The following is a 22,492-nucleotide window of genomic DNA, read 5'->3' on the forward strand; positions in this document are numbered from 1 at the left end:
TGATTACCTTCATTAGAAAGTGCCACTAGTACCACCTTGCTCTTATAGAAAGGTAAAAATCCTACACAGGCCGATGCTTGTACATGCGTTTCCATTGATCAGTGCATGCATGCAGGCTCTAGAGGTCTAGACAGCATTCTCACGACAGCCCATAGTGAGACAAGGGACTCTCTCTCTCAACAAAATATGGGTCCCCTAGTGAAAGAATCCGTCTCCAGCCCACTCATTGGTGGAGTTACTTACTCTGGTGTGGGAAATCTCTATATTTAAGCTGCCTAAACTTACCCATTTTAACTTAAAAAACAACCGATCTTTTGGTTTATTGGTCTGGCTTTAACTTCAGTAAAATTTCAATTTTCAATTTGGTCTTGCTATAAACCAATTTTAGACCTAAAAACCTAACCAAAATCGATTAAACCAATTAGTTTGTCCAATAATAACTAACTTTAAACCAAGGTACTAAAACTCAGGTCTCGGTATCAACTCGACTCTTGGAAAAATCGAGATGAGTCGAGATTTCGCCGAGTTGGTGCATTTTTTTTTTTTCCAACTCGAAGCCTCAACTTTGGGTCAACCTGAGATCCGAGATCTCGCCGAGATATGTTGAGTTTTGTCCAATTAGGTAAGGTATTTAAGTGGTAGATGGGTTAAAATAATGGGTCGAAACCGAGATCCAACCGAGCGAGATATTGCACTTTTGAGACTCGTAGATAGTCTCGTCTCGATTTTTCTAAAAACCGAGAAATTTGGCGAGATCTCGAACTATGCTTTAAACTCTCCAATGTCTCTCCATCTTGTTTATTGACTGTAATTGACTTCTTCTCTTCTTAAATTTCTAATATGTGTATTCTCATAGTCCTTTCTCCTCTTTGGAGAAATTAAAAGTTTTTTTTTCTTATGCTTATTAAAAACATTTTTTTGGAGGTAAGAGCTTACTAAAAACTTAAGAAAGGGAATAGAGAGTGGATCCTATTTAAATGTATATTTAGGCTGCACTGAATCGGGAAAGACTCAACCCGAGGCCTCAACCCAAGTCTGAAAATCTAAACCCTAACTCCGTTCGCAGGTTTAGAAACCCATTCCAGGCCTGCGGGGCTCAGGGCGGATGTATATCTCAGGTTTATATCTCTTATAGTATCGCCCTTTTCTTTCCCTCTCCAAATGACTATTCTCTTTTACTTCTTTCCACCATGAAACTTCACAGCTGGAACCCATCCTCCAATGAAATTCAGGTAATCCATTGTTAAGTGGAAAATCATTTCTATTCCAATATCAGTGAATCGATTGCATTGATTGGATCCGGCTGAATTGAAACCGAACCCTTATAGGGTGGTTTCAGATTGAGTTTTTTGGAGACTGGTGAAAAATCAAACCAATTGGACCAGCTGAATGGCCCGAATAAACCCAATACCAAACCCAGAACCAGTAAGAAATCGAAATAACTTGGGAGTTTTTAGAGCTTGAAGTTTAAGCCATTATTCTCACAAGTTAAATCCCATTTTAAGGTGAAACTTGTAGACACTATAATTGCCATGGGAAGTGAGGGACTCATAGGTCTATGAGCCTATGAGGCAACTGAAGCCTTTAGGGGTAACCGATGTAGGACTATTCTCCTATCATTTTTCCTCGCTTGTAATCATGATGAGACTGCGTACACGTATACAGATGCACAGATGATGGAATGGGAGCTAGGATCAGAATCTACTTTGATTCTGTATAAATAGTCAACTCAAAAGCTTGAACTGTTAGCAGGTGTATAGGGCAACAGAAGCCTTTTAAGGATAACTGATATGAGACCATTCTCCCAACAAAGAGAAACCTTTCCCACTCCCAAAATAAGTGCAAGCATCAAGCCAAGCTTGGTAGGTTGCCCCTTGATTTCATCAATGGATAAGCTGGAGACCCTATGGATTTTCCAAGTGTTATAATTTCCTAACCCAATTCAGAGGTTCTCCCTATTTGTATTGGATGTTTTCCTCTCTATTTGTAGCCAACTAGCCATTGAAAGGTCAAGAAATGAAAAAAGAATAACTGCGCAGTAGTGGTGATAGTCCTACTTATAGTAAACTCAGGATGGAAAAAGTACATTTAAGATATAATTCACTTTCAAAAAGTTAATAATAATAAAAAAGGTAATCAAAGCATCATATGCTTAATAAGGAAAAAAAATATAAAAGTTCCATATCCTATGTCTAAACAGGATTAATTTCCAGCAATCCTTGGATTCAAGGCATAATGGGGAATTCACAATCTGTAGCAGATTCAATATGACTTTGATGATAACAGAGTTTCCTGCTTCAATGCTAAACATGTTTTCATATCCAATTTCTGTTCACCCAACTCTCAACTTGAGTGGCAGTCAATCACTCCTTGTCTATATAATTTAACACAGCTTCTCCCAACACCTAAAAACTTATGTCTCCTTTTCCTTCAGGTCCATTGTCTTGCCATGACCATGTTTCAAGCTAATTCACCTAATGTTTTAGCAATCTTATACTTTCTTCTACTCCTCTTCCCTGTTTTAGTCTCTGGTGACTGTATATTTGATGCTGAAGAAGAAAAGAGACACAATAGAAGAAATGAGGCAATCAAATATAAGATAGGTGCCATTGCTTCACTTCTGGTTGCCAGTGGGCTTGGAGTTTGTATTCCCATCCTGGGAAAGAAATTTCAGGTTTTACGGCCAGAGAACGATGTTTTCTTCATGATCAAGGCCTTTGCAGCAGGTGTGATCCTGTCAACTGGTTTCACACATATATTACCAGGAGCATTTGATAAATTAAGGTCCCCATGCCTTAATCAAGATCTGTGGAAATTCCCATTTACAGGCTTCATTGCAATGATGTCGGCAATTGGGACTTTGATGGTGGGACACTTTTGCAACTAGTTTCTATAAGAGGTTGCACTTTAACAAGGCTCTACCAGTTACAGAAGATGAAGAAGAGAAGGCTGGAGAACATTCTGATCACCTTCATGTTCATTCACATTCCATAAATGGTCATGCACATGGTTCAACCTTGAATGGTGAGGATTCTGTTAGATCGGAACTTACTCACCATCGCATAGTATCACAGGTAGGTATATTGCTGAAAGCTCATTGTTAACTTCTGTCTCAATAAAACCAGTATGGGTTCTCTCTCTCTCTCTCACACACACACACACACACACAATTAGTATGATTATGATGTGAAGACTCTACCAAGAAAAATGAATAAAGTGTGACATAACTTCTTGCATTATTTCTGTTCTGTTAGTTGAATTTCATGATTCACCAGTCTTCTTTTGCTCATCCACTTTTTGGGTTACTATCTGCACAGAATATCCAGTCATTCATCTCTTTTACCTTTATATGTTTCCCTCTTTCTGTCTGATTAAAAATTTACAACATTTGGACTAAATTTTGCTATTTAATCATCAGAAATAATCGAATCCCATTGCAAGTTTTGGAACTAGGAATTGTGGTTCACTCTGTAATTATAGAGATTTCACTTGGTGCTTCTAGAAGTGCACAGACAATAAAGCCTCTGTTTGCAGCCCTGTCATTCCACCAGTTCTTTGAGGGCATGGGACTTGGTGGGTGCATCTCTCAGGTATCCAACTCTAAATCATATTAATTTTCTAAATAATTCCTGTCTGCCTTCAAGCTTAGCTGTGTGCTTAAGCATCACATCTTCTAAAGTGTATTCAAGCAGTCCCTGGTTTTTTAAAGGGATCAATCAGTATTCAAGCAAAATTGATAAAGAAATTTAGTAACTTTGCAGAAAAGGAATATGAAGAGAGAAAGTATAACCTTTCTTCAAATAGTAAACAAGTTAGTACCAAAAAAGTTAGTATACAAGTTCACCCCCCCCCCAACTGGGTTTTGGGTCTGTCTCTTAGAGGATCCCCTGGTGGGGTGCAGTCATTATCCATTAAACAAGTGCTTAAGCTCTTACAATGAAAATTCTATGTTTTTGCACAATGTCCCGTTACCCAAGTGACAAGTATTGCTACATAATTCCCGCATTAAGGGCTACTAAATTTTGAAGGCATGCCCATAGGTTCTCATTAATTTACAACTTCTACATGAACAAATTTAGAACCAACCATCTTTGAAAATCCCTTACATGATGCATTTTTGCTTGTACTTTCCCAATTCCCTTCCATTAGTATCTATGTTAAGCTACTGCTGGCTTAGCCAGCTTTAATTTCCAGTGCATGACCCATATATAGCCCCAAGCATTTCTCTTCCTTCAGTTTTACACTTGACATATTTTCTGTTTTTAACAAAACCAGGCGAGATTCAATAGTCGATCTGCCGCAGCTATGGCACTCTTTTTCTCCCTTACTACCCCAGTTGGGATCACTGTGGGGATTGGAATAACAAATGTTTACAATAGTACACTAACGTCGTGTGGAACTTTTTCCTATATATTTTAGAGAAAGAAAGGGTTCTATAAGCAAGCGGTATAAGGGAGTGCACCAATTAATAATGAGATATGGTGGAACAGTTTCATGTATAGGAAAGTAGCGAGGTCATTTCATGTGAGAAGGAGAGAGATAGAAAGAGAGAAAGTGTTAGTGTAACATCCCAACCTTAACGGGCTCAGAAACCTTTTTCCCGTATTTTTATTTAATTAATGAAAACTCTTAAACCATAGATATTTAGAACTGTGTAGACAAGATTGCCTTTGCTAGCTGTGAAGAAGGAAACATTAATTATCCCTTTTATCACAAAATTTTGACTACAATTAACTAGTTTTCTATTGTTACATATTGGGGAAGTAGTGATATATCACTCATACCTTACAAGACTAAAAGTCTTGGGACACCATTTGGGTAGGAGTGAAGTAGGGGAAAAATTCATTAAAAAAGTGAAGTGAAATGAAGGGAAGGAGAGGAGAAGGGGGGTGGGGTTTGGAGAGAAACACCTTTCAATAGAGTGTTTGGTTACCTTTACTTTCAGTCACATCTAACCAAATGGGCACTTAGGCTTCTCTCTCTCTCTTCTCTCTCTCTCTTCCCTATTCGAAAGTATCCATAGTCTTGCAGACCTTAGCTTCATATATGGTTGCCTATAATTAAGCTAGTGATGTACAGTTGCATCCAATACAAATTTAAACGTGTAAAGAGGTAATGACATCTAATCAATCAAAAAAAGGTGATGCCTACGCTTTGTCTTGAAGCAAGAAGCTTCGCTGTAAGCTCCATTGTTTTCTCTTCTCTCTATCATCATGGTAGTTTGAACTTATTCAGTGGTTGAGCCATGGTACTGAAAAAAGTCATATATGTACTACTACTGTCACCTTTCTCTACTTTTTCCCTTTCTTCTATCAATTAAAATCCATCCACTGTGGATAACGTGTGAGGTTTCTGGGTCAAGTTGCAGAATGAGGGAGTGTATCACATGTGATACTGTTTTAACCTATAGTGTTTACAGTAAAAGCAGGGAATAATCATGATATTGAGATTGTCTTTTTTTCATATAATGTGATAAAAGGAGGGGTTCGCGCGATGTTTGAGTGTAATTTCCCATCCAACCCCTCCCCCGTGAATGGGATCTCATTCACCATGGGTGAAGGAAAACTTGGTCCATATATTTATACATCTATATGCACTAATAGACACACTTTGTAGTTATTCTCACTTTATGTTATGTTATATTTAACGGCCTCACGTATTCGATCCAAAATCCACTGTACTCATGCAAGTAAGGGTGTCAATCGGTCGGTCTGACCTTGACACATAACGTATTTAAGACGAAAAATCAGAACCAATGGATTATATAACTGGTCTCAACTTTCCTAACTAACATTGATTAATGATATATGGACTGTTGGTTTTGGTCTATAGTTTGAATTTGGTCCCTAAACTAACTAATCCGGTTCTTTTTTCCAAATTTGGTCCCTAAACTAACAAAAAGTATGTGGTTAGCCAATTAAAGGGTAATATTGTCTTTTGAACTGCTGTTTTAACACCGTTAGCCACTTAGGGTACGGTTGATAGAATCTTTCAAAAAGTAAAAGAGGATATTATCATTATTCAAAACTTGAGGATGGGGTTTGATATTATAGATACTTAGAGGGGAGGGGGATGCTATTCCCTAAATTTTATTTTATTTGGGCCAGAAGGTAAAGAACAAGTAATATTGAGGCTGAGGCCTACTTGAACAAAGCAAAAGCCCACTCGAAATAAAAGTATATAAGCACCCCTACTTAAACAAAACAAAAGCCCACTAGATGGAGTTGGATCTTGGAAACCCATTCCCTAACCAACTTGGATTTTCTAATGTCCGGCAGTTTCAAACACACACTCTCTCTTCTTTCACTCTCAACAACACCCTCCCTTTCAAGAACAATTGTCTAGTGCAATTGGTAGAAATGTGGAGCGTAAAAGCCCACTCTATCAGGAGGCACATGTGATAGAATGTTTCGCATCGATGAAGTCTAGTCATAGGCGCTCTCAACAATCTAAATTTCTATTTCTCATTGTTGTACCTAACTATGAGAATTACCCCTTGGGCCGATTGTCTTTCTAGTCTATATCCTTGTCCTTTTTTGTTTTAGTTTGGTGGTTGCTACCAAGACCATTTCTTTATGCCCATCAAAAGACCTGGAGATGCTAATTAATCTACAAAATATGATTCGAAAATTTTGAAAAAATTCATATACGGAATGAGGGCAACCAGTGGAAGTACTTTGGTTTCTTATTACTCGTGCAAATAAATTATGTCTTGACAACTTGAACAACTTATAATGACGTTTGTCCCGTATATCACTAGGAAAATCGGGATGAGATAAGCCAATATTCACCATGAGACAATGAATATTGGCTTACCGCATCCAAATCTTCCTACTTCAAGCCTCCTAGTTCTCATCTTCCCTCCTACCCCCATAAAATAAAAACACTCTCCCTTTCCCCCTGCCCTCACCGGCTTTCCCTCCCCCTCCAGCTCCGTCCTCCCCTCCCTCTTTGTCCTTGGTTCCGTAGCTCCTCCCTCATCCTCAGTTGGTTTTTTTCTTCAATGTGTGAAAAGATGCCACGTGGCCATCATGCATTCATTGGCATTGGACTGGATCAGCTAATTCCTGGTCCGATCCAACATTAGAAGCATGAATCGGATCGAGGAATCAGATCCAACTCGATCCGATTCTGATTCTCTGAACCATGGATATGGTCGCCATTATTTAATTGGTTGTAACTTTACAAATAATAATTTTTCTTCTAATTTTGCCAATGATGCAGTTATAATAATAATATATATTATATATAAAAATAGAATACCATGATTTTTTTTTTTTTGGGAAAAAGATCTCTACTGGGTGGTGTTGCCTATGCCCTCTCATAGGGCACCGTGAGATTGCGCCTTTATCCCTAGTTAGATACCCAGACGTGCTCACCCATTAGCCCAGTTGATGGTATCCCTGCCAACAGGGTGGAGGGATTTTAAGATTTATTTTGATAAACAAATTTTATTAATGCTAGACCGACGTTCCGAAGGGGTTTTAGGAGGTCATAGATTTGACTCTCCTATTTTATTGAGGAAAGAAGGGAGGGAGGGTGGGCAGTGGGCTTGCCGGCTTGGGGGTTAAAAGGTGTAGGATTAGTATCATATATGTTTCCTGTTTAAAAGAACAAACCATTTCATTTGTATAACTTTAATTTAAAACCCGTAGACAAAGTGGCTAAAATTGGTTTTTTAAGAAAATATTATTTTCTATTTTTATACTTTTTATAGTATAATTTTGAATAAGAATTTTAGTCTCCCTTTACTTATTTTATTCTAGAATCTACTCCATGTAAAAGATATTCTTTCACCATTGTTCATGAATGAGATGGGATGTGTATCATAAATGAGGGAGGGATATTTTGAACCTTCAAATACTAGGGGGAGTACTAATAGTCTTATTTCTCTCATGGTAGAAGAAAACTCTCTCCCTACTTTCTTCCTTTTCGAGCAAAATACAATCATATTCCCAAATTGTATGTGATTAGGTCCCTCCGGCACCCTCGAGTTCTTATTTTGGGAAAATGGAGGGGGCCTATTACGGATTATTAAATAGGGATTTATAGTTTTACCAAAAAAAATGGGGGAGGGGCGGTGTTATCGAGGAGAGAAAGTCTGAGGCCATCATTTTTGTAAGCAGATGTGGTAAGAAATCTGCACAATAACGTCCTGTGATTCTTTATTTCTGCTTGTATATTTTGATGGTCCATAATTTTAGTTTGGGGAAATCCGCACAATAACGTTGTGCTCCTTCTCATCTGCTGCAAGATATTAGATATCCCTCCCAATGATCAATTCTCTTCAAAATGGAAGTCCTCGCTACTTTGTTTTATCAAACTAAACTACAATCCAACTCTCCCTCTTGATGTAGGAAAATTATCCTCTTTTTGTTTTTTTGGTAGAAGGAAAATTATCCTCTTCAATTCCTCAAAGTGTGGCAGTGTGGCAGTGCTAGGTGGAGATGTCGACATCTGGCAGCTGTCGCATCCAACCGTTCATATCAATGAGCTCGGATCGTTGGATGCGGCAACTGCCAGGTGTCAACATCTCCACCTAGCACTGTCGCATTGCCACACTTTAGGAATTGGAGAGGATAATAATCCCTTGATGCAACAAAAGGTGGTCTCGACTTCATAGCAATGAATCATCTTGGTGCCCCTGATGGCATTTTCAGAGCCGACAAAGTTTTCAAAAAGCTTAGTTGGCAAAACCAAGGCTGTGTTACCGAGCATTAGTTGGTTTGTGTTATCAAATTGATTGAATCTGACAATGCTAGTTTGGTCAAGTTTCTCAATCGTACATCTTCTCTTGCCCCCTTAATTTTGGATTGTTTAATTTATGAGTTCCACACTTTTGCATCTAATATACAATGCTACACTTTTGAGTATATTTATAGCAAAGGTAACCATATCACTTCTTCTCTAGCATGAAAGTTCTTGTCTATGATATATAAGATATTGCCCGAAAGGTCTTGTATATGACATGTATGACAACTTGGCCTCTCTTCACTCCTTGGCTATTTGATATGTGTAGCGAGGCTGCTTTGAGTGGAGCATGCCTTTCTTCTCAATAGAATTTTCATTTACTTCCCCCCCCCCCCAAAAAAAAAAAAAATAATGTGAAACTTAACTATGATAACATTTTCGTGCGGTTACCTCCTATACAGGCCGTACTCCTCTGTTTCACAGTTTCCATCCGCAGCGGATCTTTCTTTCTTTTTTTTTTTTTTTTAATTAACAACGTTACAAAAGAATCTAAGGCACCGCTTGATAACATTCCCAGAAACAGTTTCTGGTGTTCTTTTATGCTGAGAAACACACCAGAGCACAAAAACTGCTTGATAACCACTGTTCTTTATACATTGTTTTATGGAGCATAAATCAGAATTTCTACTCTCCAGAAGACATTTTACAAGACATGTTCTGCTTGCTCAGCACAAACTGATTAAAAAATGTGCCCGATACTTTTAACCCAACCCCACCCCAAAACCTAACACTATTCTTCAACGAAGGAACTCTCTCGCTCCCTCAATCTCTCACTCTCTCGATCTCTCGCTCTCTATGGGTTCTCCTACAGATCAATCTCACAACTTCATGAAGGTCTCGTTCACTCGCTCTCTCGTTGCCTGGACCTCTCTGGGGGTCCTCCTACAAATCAAAATGGATCTCGGTGGCGCAAAAAGAGCTTCTTCACGCACTCTTCTCCTTGGTCTCACTGTCTTGTCTCACTCTCTCGCTCTCTCTCGCTCTGTCGCACTCTGGGGGTTCTCGATCTAAATGGATTTCGGTGGTTTTCTGCAACTCTCAAGGTAACTCTCTGTCTTTTCCATCATGCACTCTCTCTTGCTCACTCTCTCTTTCCCTCTTTGTCCCTCCCTGTTCAAGATCTTAGGGCTTTTTTTTCTTCTCATTTTTTGTTTTTTTTCATGAGATCTGAAGTGTTAAATTATAAAGATAATTCATCAATTTTTAGATTTTATATGTTTTGATGTCTTGAAGACCTCTGCCCTTGAATTTTCCTTGTTATATAGCCTTGAATTTTTTGAGCCGAATGGATTGCTTTGTGAGCCTTGTCTCTTGATCTGGATGTTCCTCTGTTATAGATGCTAAAAAGAGGGAAAAAACAGGGAATAAATAACATTTGTGATGTTTCTTGACCTGGATGTTCCTCTTAAAGTTGTAGTCTTCATTTTTACCCTTGCACCCATTCATTTTGAAGCCAATGTGGCAAGATCATATCATCAAGAATTCATAGTTTTGTTAGACTGCAATAAAAATAATTCTGGATGATGACCAAATTCACCTGACTGCAAGGGCTGTTTAGTCAAGCAAATTGAGATACACCTATTGGTCTTATTTCTTTAAAACCATGCCTCATTCTAGTAGTGAACAACTTATTTTAGTGGTCAAGAATCATTAGACCACTGAATTGTTATGAGCCACATTAACTTGAAGTTGACTTTGGAAAACAGATGCATGTCCACCTTGAAGACTGACTTAGTCCTTGTTATATTTTAGTATAGTGGAAACTCATGGATAGATGTGACTTCTGTAGCTTGTTATTTTGCTAGGTTATGTTGGTATTTCAGATGTCATAAGATAGATTCCATTTTATTCATATTTGTAATGAGGGAGAGAGATGACTCTTTTATCTTGAATTTCATTAATCTACATTTTACCAAGTGGATAGATGTGACTTCTGTAGCTTGTTTGCTGTTTATTTTTACATCAAGTGGATTTCCTCCTCTTCTTCTTCTTCTTTGTTGCTGTTTTTCTGCAGTCAAAGTATAGGGTTTGTTCCCTTATTGGAAATCTGAACCCTTTTAAGTAAATAATGGGATTAGTTGAGGTCAACCATGCATAATTGTTTTTTTATTTTTGTTTTAATATAACTTATATATACTGATAACCAATTGTTATATTTTTTATTTAGATTTTCAAATGGCATCTAGTAAAAATCTTGCCCCAATGTTTATCAACTGGACTATAGTTGAGACCGAAAAATTCATAACTCTAATGGTTGATAATATGAGGAATGGTCAAAAGACAAACACAACCTTTACCGAGACTGGTTGGAGTAACATCAAAGGATTTTATAAGTCTTTTTTTTGATATAATTGAAAAAGAAATGACATTATCGTAATTAAAATCAATTAGGAACTACCCATATTTTAATTACAATGTTTAAAATGCAATATTCAACATAAATATTATTAAAATACATTATTCAATATAACTATCGATCAAAATTGGTCACATTTCCAGAATAGAAACAAATTTTATCAAGCACTAATGGTGTTCATTTGTGTTCTGAAAATATTTTCAGAACAGGTTTACCAAGCAGGTAAAAAACAGCTTCTCAGCAAAGAAAATGAAAAAAAATATACTACACAATAAAAAAATGTTTTCTTATTACGCAGCACACTTCCAAAACAGAAATATCAAATAAGGTTATCAAGCGGTGCCTAAAAAATCCTTTTCCTACTCTAACCGAACAAAAATTAGCTCTATACTTTTGAGAGCCGGAGAGAGAGAGAGACAGAGTTAGAGTTTGTCTACGTTGCTGTTTATTTGAATGGAGAGTGAGAGAGTGAGGGATAAACCCTAACCTACCTAACAGAAGCTTGTCGTGAGAGGAAAACCTAAGCATCCGTCTTTTCGGAGGAGGGGAAAGAAAAGAAAGACAGAGAGAGCCCTAATTCGGAGAAGAAGGGTATTGGGAACAGGAGATGGGCAAGAAGAAGAAGAGGGCTTCAAAGGTCTGGTGTTATTATTGCGATCGAGAGTTCGACGATGAGAAGATCCTTGTTCAGCACCAGAAAGCCAGACACTTTAAATGCCATGTCTGCCATAAGAAGCTCTCCACCGCAGGAGGAATGGCTATACATGTTCTTCAGGTCCACAAGGAGTCCGTTACCAAGTACTCCTCTTAAGCCCTAACGTAAACTACATTTAAAAAATTTGTACCGTAATTGATTCGTTTCTCTTTTCCATAGATATTTATCTCATTGCTGTCTATGGACCATTTTTTCTGATTGTTGCTTTTCTTGATGGATTACCGTTCCATTGTGGTGTACATTTTGACTTCTTTTTTAGGGTTTGTTGTATCCGCTAGAATTGGTTACCCTACCAAGGGACCGAAACAGACCGAAACAGTGACCGTTGGAATTGCAATTGTATTTTCTCTTCATTAGGATTTTCACCTTTATGGGTCTCTCACTTATTATTCTCCTATACCTTCTACGTGAAAATGGTAAAACTATGTTGTTGTAAAGGAAATATTAATTAGACTGCAGCCATACAGTCCAACAGCCATTAAAATGTGTCCAGAAGAAGAAGCTGCTACATAAAAGTCACAATGTGTTCACTGTTATACCATCTACAGTTGTTTTATATTCCCATATAATGGTCTTTCTGAACCACCCTGTGATACCAGATTATCCATCTATTTTCCCCCATACGTCACGGGCTAGGGAAATCAATGTTGTTTGGTATTGGTGGTATTACTAGGGAATGGGAGGGTTCTGAAGCATGTTCTGACAGATATTGGAGGGTGATTTGGTGACAGTGGGAATTATGACCAGGTTTGGCTGCTCATCTTGAAAGGAGAATTCCAATGCCATATGCTGATACTGACGAATGAGAGCAATCCTTGTTGATTTTTGCATTGTATTGGAAATGTTGAGTTCTTAGTTTCAAATTGACTAGTTTCAGTTGTTTGCTTAGAAAGAAACGTAGGTGTGCTAATGACTTGTTTTGGGACATCGTTGTTGTAATCTAGCTTCTAGTGTGATATCAGATTATTAGTTTTCAGTTGTAGGTACTTTTTGAGTTCTTTACTTGGGTCAACCTTGTTGTTGTACTGTGTCTTCTCTCTTCCTCTATCAACAAAATTTTTGTTATTCATGAAAAAAGCCCCAATATGATGGTGGTATTGATGTTTCTTAGAACTTCTTCATTATATGTACTATTGTTATTATTCTTTGTAATAGACATTTGCATAAATTGATCAAAAGAGGGGGGAAGTTTGGTCTTATAACACTATGGCGCTAAGGATGTGTTGACATAATTGTCAAATAAAAACCTCAACCTAAAAAATAGATTGTAAGTGAAATTTATGCAAATCTCTATTAAGAAATAGATTGTAAGTGTAATAGAGATTTGCATAAATTGATCAAAAGAGGTGTGAAGTTTGGTCTTATAAAAGTATGGCAATATGGATGTGCTGACATAATTGTCAAATATAAACCTCATCTTGAAAAATAGATTGTAAGTGAAATTTGTAATCAAACTAAGATATCTAAAATAGAATTCCAAGCACAAATTTGTCATATCTTTCCCTGTAAAGCTCGTAGTTGCAAGATCTTGTTCTTGAAGGTAAGTCAATTGAATATGCTTGCAAAGGAAACCAAAGTCACATTGAGAGGATAATTTTGACCTTCCAAAAAAAGCCTAAAGGAAAGGTGATGTAAAAAACCTACTTAAAAAATATGAAGGAATTGGCCATGTTGTTCAGGAATCCGGATATGCATAATATCAGTTGAGTTAAATATCGGATTTTTGAAGAAGAAACATCATTGTTTGGAGCCTGAGATGCTCATGTGTCAACCCCCTTGGTTGGGAATCATGAGTTTTGTGATAATATAGCACCATATGATCATCACCAAATTTTTATTTGCTCAATGTTGTCCAATTCCCTAAAAATTTGAACAAGGGTGAAATAGCTAGTGTTGACCTTAGGTAAACCGTCTTTTGTGGAAGCTAGGAGGTCAATTATGAATTTGATTATAAGCTTTTCTTCTGAGATGATAGAGATCTTCACTAGTGCAGGTCTTCTTTAATTTGACAGCTACTTGATATTCAAGGAATCAAATGTTGGTTTTGGACATGGGAATATCTTATGGAAAAATGTTAGCACGTATGAGTTATTGTAAAATTCATCAACCTGATGGATGTACTTCAGAAACGATAGAAAATTTAAAGGACACTCTGGGACATGATAGATTAAGAATTATTATGTACCTAGAAACCATCGCATAAGCAAACGAAGCATTTATGGTGTTTTTAGGAGACAAATACATGTTTAGTGATGTATAATAGTGCTCATGTTTGAAATTGTAAAGATCGTTTTACGCAAAATGTAAATTTTCTTCTTGATTATTGAGTGTTGTTCCCAACTGATTAATCAAATGAATTTTCTTCTTGGACAGAATTCTTCTTGAGAGCCCACTTAATAAATTCCAGGGTTTAAGCATTGCAGTTTCTGCCAATTACTAATTATGTTGGAAAAAATAGTGGTCACTAGTTGACTGTAGAAAGTTTGTTTCTTTGTTAATTATTAAGAGATAAAAATTGGAAAATGCTCTTCTGTGGCTTTTCTTCTATTTTGTTAATAAATTTCTTTGGTTCATTCAAAAAATTTCTAGTTTGGGGGGGGGGGGGTTATTGTATTCTTGTCATTTTTTGTGTCATCTTGGCTGATTTTCCTAATCTAATGGTCAATACAGGGTTCCTAATGCTAAACCTGACAGAGAATCAACGGAAATTGAGATTTTCGGAATGCAAGGGATCCCACCTGATATATTAGCAGCGCACTATGGAGAGCAAGGTAATGTTCCATTATATGTATTCATAAAACTTCATGAGATGTAAGAATTGGGAGCTGCATCTTATTGATTTGTTTAAATACTAAATAGTGTAAACTTCGTGAGATATAAGAATTGGGAGCTGCATCTTATTGATTTGTTTAAATACTAAATAGTGTTTTTATTTTAATGTTTTGTTACAGATTTTGTATTCTGCTTTTGTTGCATTCGTTGTCCATAAGGTATCTATGGATGGGCAACCTAGTTTTGCCACGTGGAAGGGTGGGGAGGGTAGCAATTCCAACTGTTGGATAGAGTTAGGGAACTGTCTATATTGACCATATGTCAAATTCCTGACTAATTCAATCATATACCCGCCCATGTGTTCGGATGCAGCTGGCACTCTCTTGGTAGTCCTTGATTTTTTAATGCTTTATATTGCCACTTGGCTAACTCGGTTTTGTTTTGGAAATTAATGTTCGAATGGATGACCTTGGGGTCCACAATATTTCATCCTGTCCAACTCGTTGCATAGCTTAGCTAGGTGCTTGTCCTTAAATATACGGAAGTTGCCATTAGTCTGAAGTGTGTACTATGCTTAGATATTGCCTCCTTATTCACCATCTATGAGACATATGACTTTATCAGGGACGATGGTGGTATGTTACACAGTTCTTGGTCTGGAATTAATATTTTAATTTGCTAACCTTCCTGATGAGTATGGAAAAAATTCCTTGCAGATGAAGATACCCCATCAAAGATGGCCAAAGTGGAGATTCCAACGCCAAAGCTCGGTGCTGTGGTCCATGGAGCAGTAGGTATTGGGTTTCCTCCGCAATCCTCTCTGGGTGCAATGCAACCAATGTATGCACTTTTTTCTCGGATTTATCATTTTTACGGCTGATTTGAGATGTTCATCTGTTTATTGATTACACCAATTTATGTTAGTTCTCTTTAAGCTTTGTTGAGGGGCTTTTGAGACCACTAATGCTGATTCTTGGTTTAATATGGTCATTGTGAACTCCTTGATTTTCTGTATGATATCAAATTTTAGTTGAAATAAATAGAAGGCATATAAGAATGGCAATGAGTTGGGTTGGAAGGGCCAAAATTGAAGTGGAAATAGCCAAAATATTTCAGTTTTGGCCATGACTGAAATCAGAGCAGAAAATCAAAATCTGATTCCTTGCTTTCTCTAGAGAGTATTTATTTTGCTGCATTGGTGATGAACTAAATTAAGTTTATTGTCCACTATCTTGTGGGGTTTGTATTCCAAATATATATATATATTCTTCAATTATACTTTGCGAACACATTGATTAACCACTGGTTGTGTTTATTCTTTGGCTACAGTTACAATTCTGCATTAACAGTGCCTCCTTCAGGTTGGCCAGCTCCTCCCCGGCCACAACCTTGGTTTCCACCGCTTCCAGCAGTTTCAGTGCTTCCTGCTACAACTGTGGGAATGGCACAGCAGCCTTTGTTTCCTATACAGACTGGCCAGCCTCCTCTTTCATCTATCACATCCCCACACCAACCACCATTTCCAATCACTCCACCTGGATTACCCTCATCCACACCGCTTGTTCCTGTATCTCAACCTTTATTTCCAATTAGTGGGAGTGCTACTGGCCCAACTCATAGTTCACCATTTTCTGCCCCTGTGCCTTCAATGACAATTCCATCGAGCACTTTAACAGAGCTTAAAAGCTTGGTTGACACATATTCAAGTGTGAACTCTTCTACTGGAAACAGCTACCATACTCCAATTGTTCAAGGTCTGAATTCTCTTCTCTCCTAAGCTTCATATTGTATTTTGTTTATTCATGTATTTGAATTGCACATATTACTGCCTCGGGAATTTACTTCACATGCAGATATTTTTTGGTTATGAAATGTTCATACCATTCTGAATAATAGTAGTTCTATATATATGTACATATTTTCCGTGAGTTAGTTTTACTGTAGAGTTCAGTGTACATCTTGAAATGCATATATATCTCTCTTCACAAGGTCTGGAGAAACTTCTTTTACATATGACTGCCACTTGATCATGCAATGATGGAAGCTGTGCAGAATTCTCATTTAAAAAAAAAAAAAAGTAATTCCAAATTCACATATACAGCTTTTTATAATGATTTATCTGTCACAGAAGCTTTTTTGTATGATTAAAGTACTGCATTGGTACTGTCTATGTTCTTTTTGTTATCACCAGATTGGTTGCTTTTGAAATTGCAGCATGTTGCTGTAAAAAATGTTCTGCCAGTTCATCAACCAAACAATATTTTTTATCTTCTTTCAGTCCAATTTGACTTTCTAGGTGGCAAAACAAACCATTAAAAATCCAGGACTATGATGAGGTGGATGGGATTATGAGGGGGTGCTTGGACATAAATTGGGGGGGGGTATGCCATTACATTTTAGGATATATGATTTTTTTATGCTGAAATTTGACACTTGGCCAATCTGGACCTTGACTTGTATGTCCAGTGATCGGAATTGCCAACACCACCTTGGAAGTAGGAGTCATTTGCTGTCAGGTGAGATTTCAGAAGATTACCCAGTACCCGCCGGGGATCAGTTTTTTCTCCCTAAATATAATACAAGGTTACGAACAATTTTGGATATTAATAAACAAACAGATATTTAAGAGAATCTTGAGAAACCAGTCACGTAAGCTTGGAAGCCGGGATGGATGAATTCTCCAGCCGGTATCCAAAAGAGAATTTGATGTAGTCCCGGAGTTCGTAACACTATTTGGATTACTTATGGGCCGATTCAGACAATTAATAACCAATTACTAAAGAACGGTGGCAATTCTGCAGCTTATACGTAAGGAATAAGTGGAGGCGGCAAACTGTGAGAAATTAGAAGTGTAGGGCTTTTCTGGGAACTAAATAAGGATACGGAAGTAATAAAAGAGACTAAGGATTATAAGGCCTTAACCGTAAATAACCAAAACTTCTGATATCTAATAGCAACAAAGAAGTCTTCTTCAGAACTCACGATAGAGGTCAAGGCGGTAACTCCAAACCCGCGATGGGAAGAACTCGCTACTGTGAAGTTCAATCAAACAGAAATTCTGGATTTAGGTACTTAATCCCAGGCTCTATTGGATCCGACCAACAAACACGTAGTTTAACAACCAGATAATCAAAGAATTTGGTGGGAAGCAGAACCTGGCAGAAGTTAGGGTTTCAGACCTTGTTCCTCATCACGGGAGGAAGGGGTTCGGACTGGGAGTTCAAGGGTTTAAATCGCTTAAGAATAGGCTACCTTCGACCGAAATCCCCAGGCCAATCGATTAGGAATAACGATTCAGTAAAGCTCTCTTAAATCTGATAGTACCGCCCAGAACAGAGTGTCAATGGCACACACAAAGGAAGAGGAATAGTAAGAGAGGAAGAAGAAGAATATAAGAACTAGAATAGAGATCAAACCTGGAAGGAAGGAATAAGACTGGCTCGATCAAGGAGAGGAGAGAGAACAGAGTGAAAGAGTACACACACAGGTAATCATAAACCAACTTCTTCATTCAATTCTCCAAAATCCAACGAATCCTTTGTTACAGCATGTGTTTAAAGACCTAAAACAATCCTAATCCTATCCTGAAACTAAAACATAATGTGACTCTTAACTCTAACTCTATGACTCCATTAACAACAATAAAAGGAAAATAATTCAAACTCAACTTCTAAGTCCTATCGAAAAGATAAAATAAAAAAATTACAATTACCCTATCTAACCCAACGTCTAACTGTATCAGAATTGGTTTCTTAAAGTTTTTTATTGATCCGTTAAAGTTTTTTATGACCTTTACTTCCTGTAAATATGAAGAATTAAGATCCTAAGTGCAAAATAGAATGAGATGTCTATAATAAGAAAATGTTCAATATAAGAAAGGAGAAAACATGTTAGATTAATTTAGATTAAAATATAACAAAAAGGAATTAAGAATAAATATCAGTAGGAGGAGGAATATATTAGAAGCATTAAGAGATAGAGATGGCTGGTGTAGCTAGTCAGCTCCCAGTTGATGGTACATTCCCTAAATGGGAGGCTAGTCATTAAGGTAGGTCTCTGGCAGGCCTTCTGAGGTGGCTTGAGGGACATGGCTGCTGCCAGCTAGGCAGCCCCCAGTAGATGATATACTCCCCACATGGGAGGGCTTGGGGTCAAGGCATGTCTCTGGTAGGCACAAACCCATGGTTATGAAGAAAATATTCGGTTATGGTGGAAGATGTTCAGTTATGGAGAGAGTTTTTGCTTTTCCGGATGTCAGGACCAGAGGATCCGTTGGTAGCTGTGAGGATTCTCTGTTAGCATGCTGACTTCTCCAGATATGATCATCCTGGTTATCATTGTTTTGCTCACTATTTTTGTCAAATCTAGTGGCATTCTTGTAATTTTCTGCCTGCTGTGGACATTTCTTAACTAACTTTGAAGACTATTTCTCTACTAAAACTTGAATGGAGATGGGGGTAGGTTCCTCTATAAATGGACCCAGCTTTACTTGTCACATGGCAAGTTGTGATGAAAGACGGTTAACATACTCTTCTAGCGTTTCACCCCGTCCCCCCAACCCACCCCACCGTGCGGGCAGGGCGGGGTCTGCCAAGTGACACAGCCAATGTGGGGAGAGGAGAAGATGAAATTTCCTCAGTTAGGGTTATGCTTATAGTTCTTATTTACTTGGCACATGGATGGGTCTGAAGTTTGATGGCCACTTTTAAGTTTGATCCTGTCCATTTTTGTTAGGCTTCAGTGGCATGGCAAGACTTGGTTGATGCTAGTTGGATCCATTGGCTTACTTAGGCTTGATGGATTGGTTGATGCTACCACCAATCATGATTCAACATCGGGGTTTCTGTTTTTTTTTTCTTCTGTGGTCATCAATTGATTCAGTTATTTGATCATTTGCTTCCTATCCATTGTTAAGAAATATAGTGTGTCTTGATTGTCTAGCAAATGGCAGCATGTGGCTGTTAAATGTTCTTTTTCCATTTCAAATGATATGATTATGAAAATGTGTTCTTGAAGGGAGGTTTGCTGTTGTTGTGCCTTTTTAAAATTTTTTTTTAATGTTATGGCATGTCTTTTATTCCTGCTTTATAGGCTTATAGCCATTGAGATTTTTATTGCTGTTGCTTTTGCTGTAGGTGGTTCATTTTTCAATTCGCATACATATGCTTCAGGTCCAAATACTGGTGGTCCTTCCATAGGGCCTCCTCCTGTGATTGCTAATAAAGCTCCGGCAACTCAACCAGGAACAAATGAGGTTTATTTAGTTTGGGATGATGAGGCCATGTCCATGGTTAGTAGTCTCTACTTCTTTTGCTTATTGTTTTAATGAATTTATTGATTGGGTTTTTGTGATCCTGGTTCCACTCAGTTATGAAAGTTTCTGCTGATTACATGTGATTAATTTTTTACCAGGAGGAAAGAAGAATGTCCTTACCAAAGTATCAGGTGCATGATGAAACTAGCCAGGTAAGTTGTCACTATATCTCCCTTCTTATTCATTCATATGGATATGTGAGTTGCTTTGCACATCCAAATGGATGCGAAGGTTTATTATATTTGCTGCTTTTCAGATTCCATTTTTCAGACATTCTTGTGTATGTTAGAGGTACTTTCATATGAATTCCGGGCCTTAATTTTTTCCCATTTTAAATAAGAACACATTCTGAAAAGAATCTACGGGTCCTTTAATCAAATATTATTCTAGTTCTTACTATGTTAGCCGAGGGGGCATGGTGCTATTTTTAACTGCCACTCTGCGGTTCGCAAGCATTTCCACCGATTTTGTGGGCATCAAAAGTTTCAAGTAGGTATTCACATTATCTTTGCTGGTAGTTAGTATTTACAAATCTGACAAGCATGCTGTGATCAGCTGGAGGGTTCTTCAACCTAGCATCGGTTCACGCGAAAAAAATAGCGTATGTATTTGCTTTGTTGAAAATTTGAATTTGTTGGTTGGTATTCATTCTCCCTATACTTGATTACGAAGTGTGGGGTTTTGGTAAGAAGGAGAATATTGCCAACAGGATTTTTCCAATTCATAGCATTTCTTGTTATCTTTTATGATCGCACAGTGCATTCAGACTTGCCCCAGGTCAGCTTCTGTCACAAAATTGGTATCTCTTGCATGAATGAAACCTTAATATCTAATTTGTCTCTTGAGGAATGACCGGTGGTCAGAATTTCTTTCTGATTTTCAGTGTCGTGGTTCCATTTTTTCAGATGAACTCAGTTGATGCTGCCATAGACAGAAGGATATCTGAAAGCAGGCTTGCTGGTCGAATGGCCTTCTAGTTGTATCATGCTCATTGTGGATGAGCCATATACAACTCTCCAGGAGGCAAGCATTCTCGAAGTACCATAGACCAGAATCCCAGTAGTAAATTCATGATTTTTATTTATTGTGCATTCTTTTGGGATGACACCACTGATCATGAAAATTCTCTGTTGTATTTTTTCAAAAGAAGATTAGAATTAGAATTTTGAAAGCCAATTTTTCTATACTTGAAGGTCTCAACTCTCTGAGAGATTTAATAGCGTTTGGTTGATTTCTTGGATTTCATTTTTAAGTTCCTGTTAGAACTTTAAGAATCTTCAATCTAATTTACCATCGAATTTGTTCCATTGAATTGTTCACTCTTTAATCTCAGCTGCTCAAATGGGTGTTGTTTGTCTTTCAGTCATAGGTAAAACTTGGAAGTGGGAACTGATTAGAACAAACTTTGTGGTTTTGCTAAATTTGAATTGTGATGGTCAGAGGATTACATCATTTGTTCTTAAAGCAATTCGATTTCTCTGCAGGGTTATAGTAATTGGAAACAGGATCAAAACGGCCTCAGCTGGTTCCAATTCTGTTTCAGAAGGGTTGAATCAGGCCTTCCTCTGTCTTCGGTTATGGCCGTCCTCCATCTTTGCCCCTGCAACTCTCACCTATCTCTCTTTGAAACATGAATTTCACCTGCTGTGAAGATCTGATGCATTGCTTTTAGAGACACTTCCATCACTGATTTCTCATCCCTCCATGGATCCTTGGCCTCCACACTACTCCCACCAATACTAACCATGCTGGAGCTCGTCACCCATTTTTTCCCCCCCTTTTTCATTAGAGAAAATGGATCTCGAAATATCTGAACCCGTAGATTAAGAGATTCTCTCTTCAGTGTAGGTGGTTCAATTTTTATTTTTCATTTCTAATTTAAAGAGTTTGATTGTAAAGTAAAATTTAAGGAAAAATTATTCCCACTACATCATCTGTAATTTTCCTGAAGTAGATTTTTTATATTATTTTCTCTATTACTCTAAATAGGAGTCCTATATGGATGATGCTTTTAATGGGTTTTGAATAATAAAAAATTACAAACGAGCTGTCAAATTAAACAGTCAAAAAATAGAGAACAATAAAAATGGAAAACAGACGGTATAAGTTTTAAATATTTATATTTCAAAAAAAAAAAAAAAAAAGACTATTCTCATATAAATTGAGGAATTTAAACATTGGCTTTGAATTGAATGTGATCATGAAAAATATAGGTCTTTGAGTCATAAAAAATGTAGGTCTTTGAGTCATCTTTACATCAGTAAGTCCAAGGTTTTAAAAAACGTTAAAAAAAAGTAATATAATTTTGATTAAGTTACAAATCATGTTAAGTAATAATTACGTTCTTTTTCTTTTTAAACAACTATGAAACTGGTATTTGATTGAGAAAAAATAAAAACAAGAAGAATAGTTTTGTTTTTTGGTAAACCAAGAATAGCTTTTTTGACATTAAACCAGCAAAGAAAAGGAAAATACCTTTTAAAACATCGACGTAGATAAGGATGTACTGGATAGTTGAAAAACTTTATCTATTTGGAGGAATCCATAAAAATCAGTTTTTCGTTTCGAAATTAATCAGATGCAA

The 22,492-nt window shown here is 37.3% G+C and overlaps 2 protein-coding genes and 1 pseudogene across 3 annotated transcripts in view; 2 read left to right on the forward strand and 1 right to left on the reverse strand.

The window, feature by feature from the left end:
* Positions 1–1,692: 1,692 nt before the first annotated feature.
* LOC122653116 (UDP-glycosyltransferase 71K2-like) overlaps positions 1,693–22,492 on the reverse strand; it is a 66,763-nt gene continuing 45,963 nt past the window's right edge. The window contains exons 7-8 of the mRNA XM_043847052.1: positions 8,341–8,347; positions 1,693–1,704 (exon numbers count right to left, since the gene is read on the reverse strand). The gene's annotated coding sequence lies outside the window, so the exon portion shown is untranslated. The remainder of the gene's footprint in view (positions 1,705–8,340; positions 8,348–22,492) is intronic.
* On the forward strand, positions 2,330–4,419 carry LOC122651223 (annotated as a pseudogene).
* On the forward strand, positions 11,593–21,094 carry LOC122653119 (protein SUPPRESSOR OF FRI 4-like). Of its 2 annotated transcripts, none has more exons than XR_006331713.1 (7): positions 11,593–11,905; positions 14,493–14,593; positions 15,311–15,434; positions 15,924–16,348; positions 19,730–19,884; positions 20,007–20,685; positions 20,814–21,094. XR_006331713.1 is itself a non-coding variant. In XM_043847055.1 (7 exons), exons 1-7 carry the CDS (start codon positions 11,715–11,717, stop codon positions 20,883–20,885), a joined length of 1,122 nt encoding a protein of 373 aa, XP_043702990.1. In that variant the 5' UTR covers positions 11,594–11,714; the 3' UTR covers positions 20,886–21,094. The 2 variants fall into 2 exon arrangements, 1 of the variants encoding a protein (XP_043702990.1); XM_043847055.1 differs by having other exon boundaries at positions 11,594–11,905; positions 20,007–20,060.

The sequence above is a fragment of the Telopea speciosissima genome, chromosome 2 (genome assembly GCF_018873765.1).
Source record: "Telopea speciosissima isolate NSW1024214 ecotype Mountain lineage chromosome 2, Tspe_v1, whole genome shotgun sequence".
NCBI classification, from domain to species: Eukaryota; Viridiplantae; Streptophyta; class Magnoliopsida; order Proteales; family Proteaceae; genus Telopea; species Telopea speciosissima.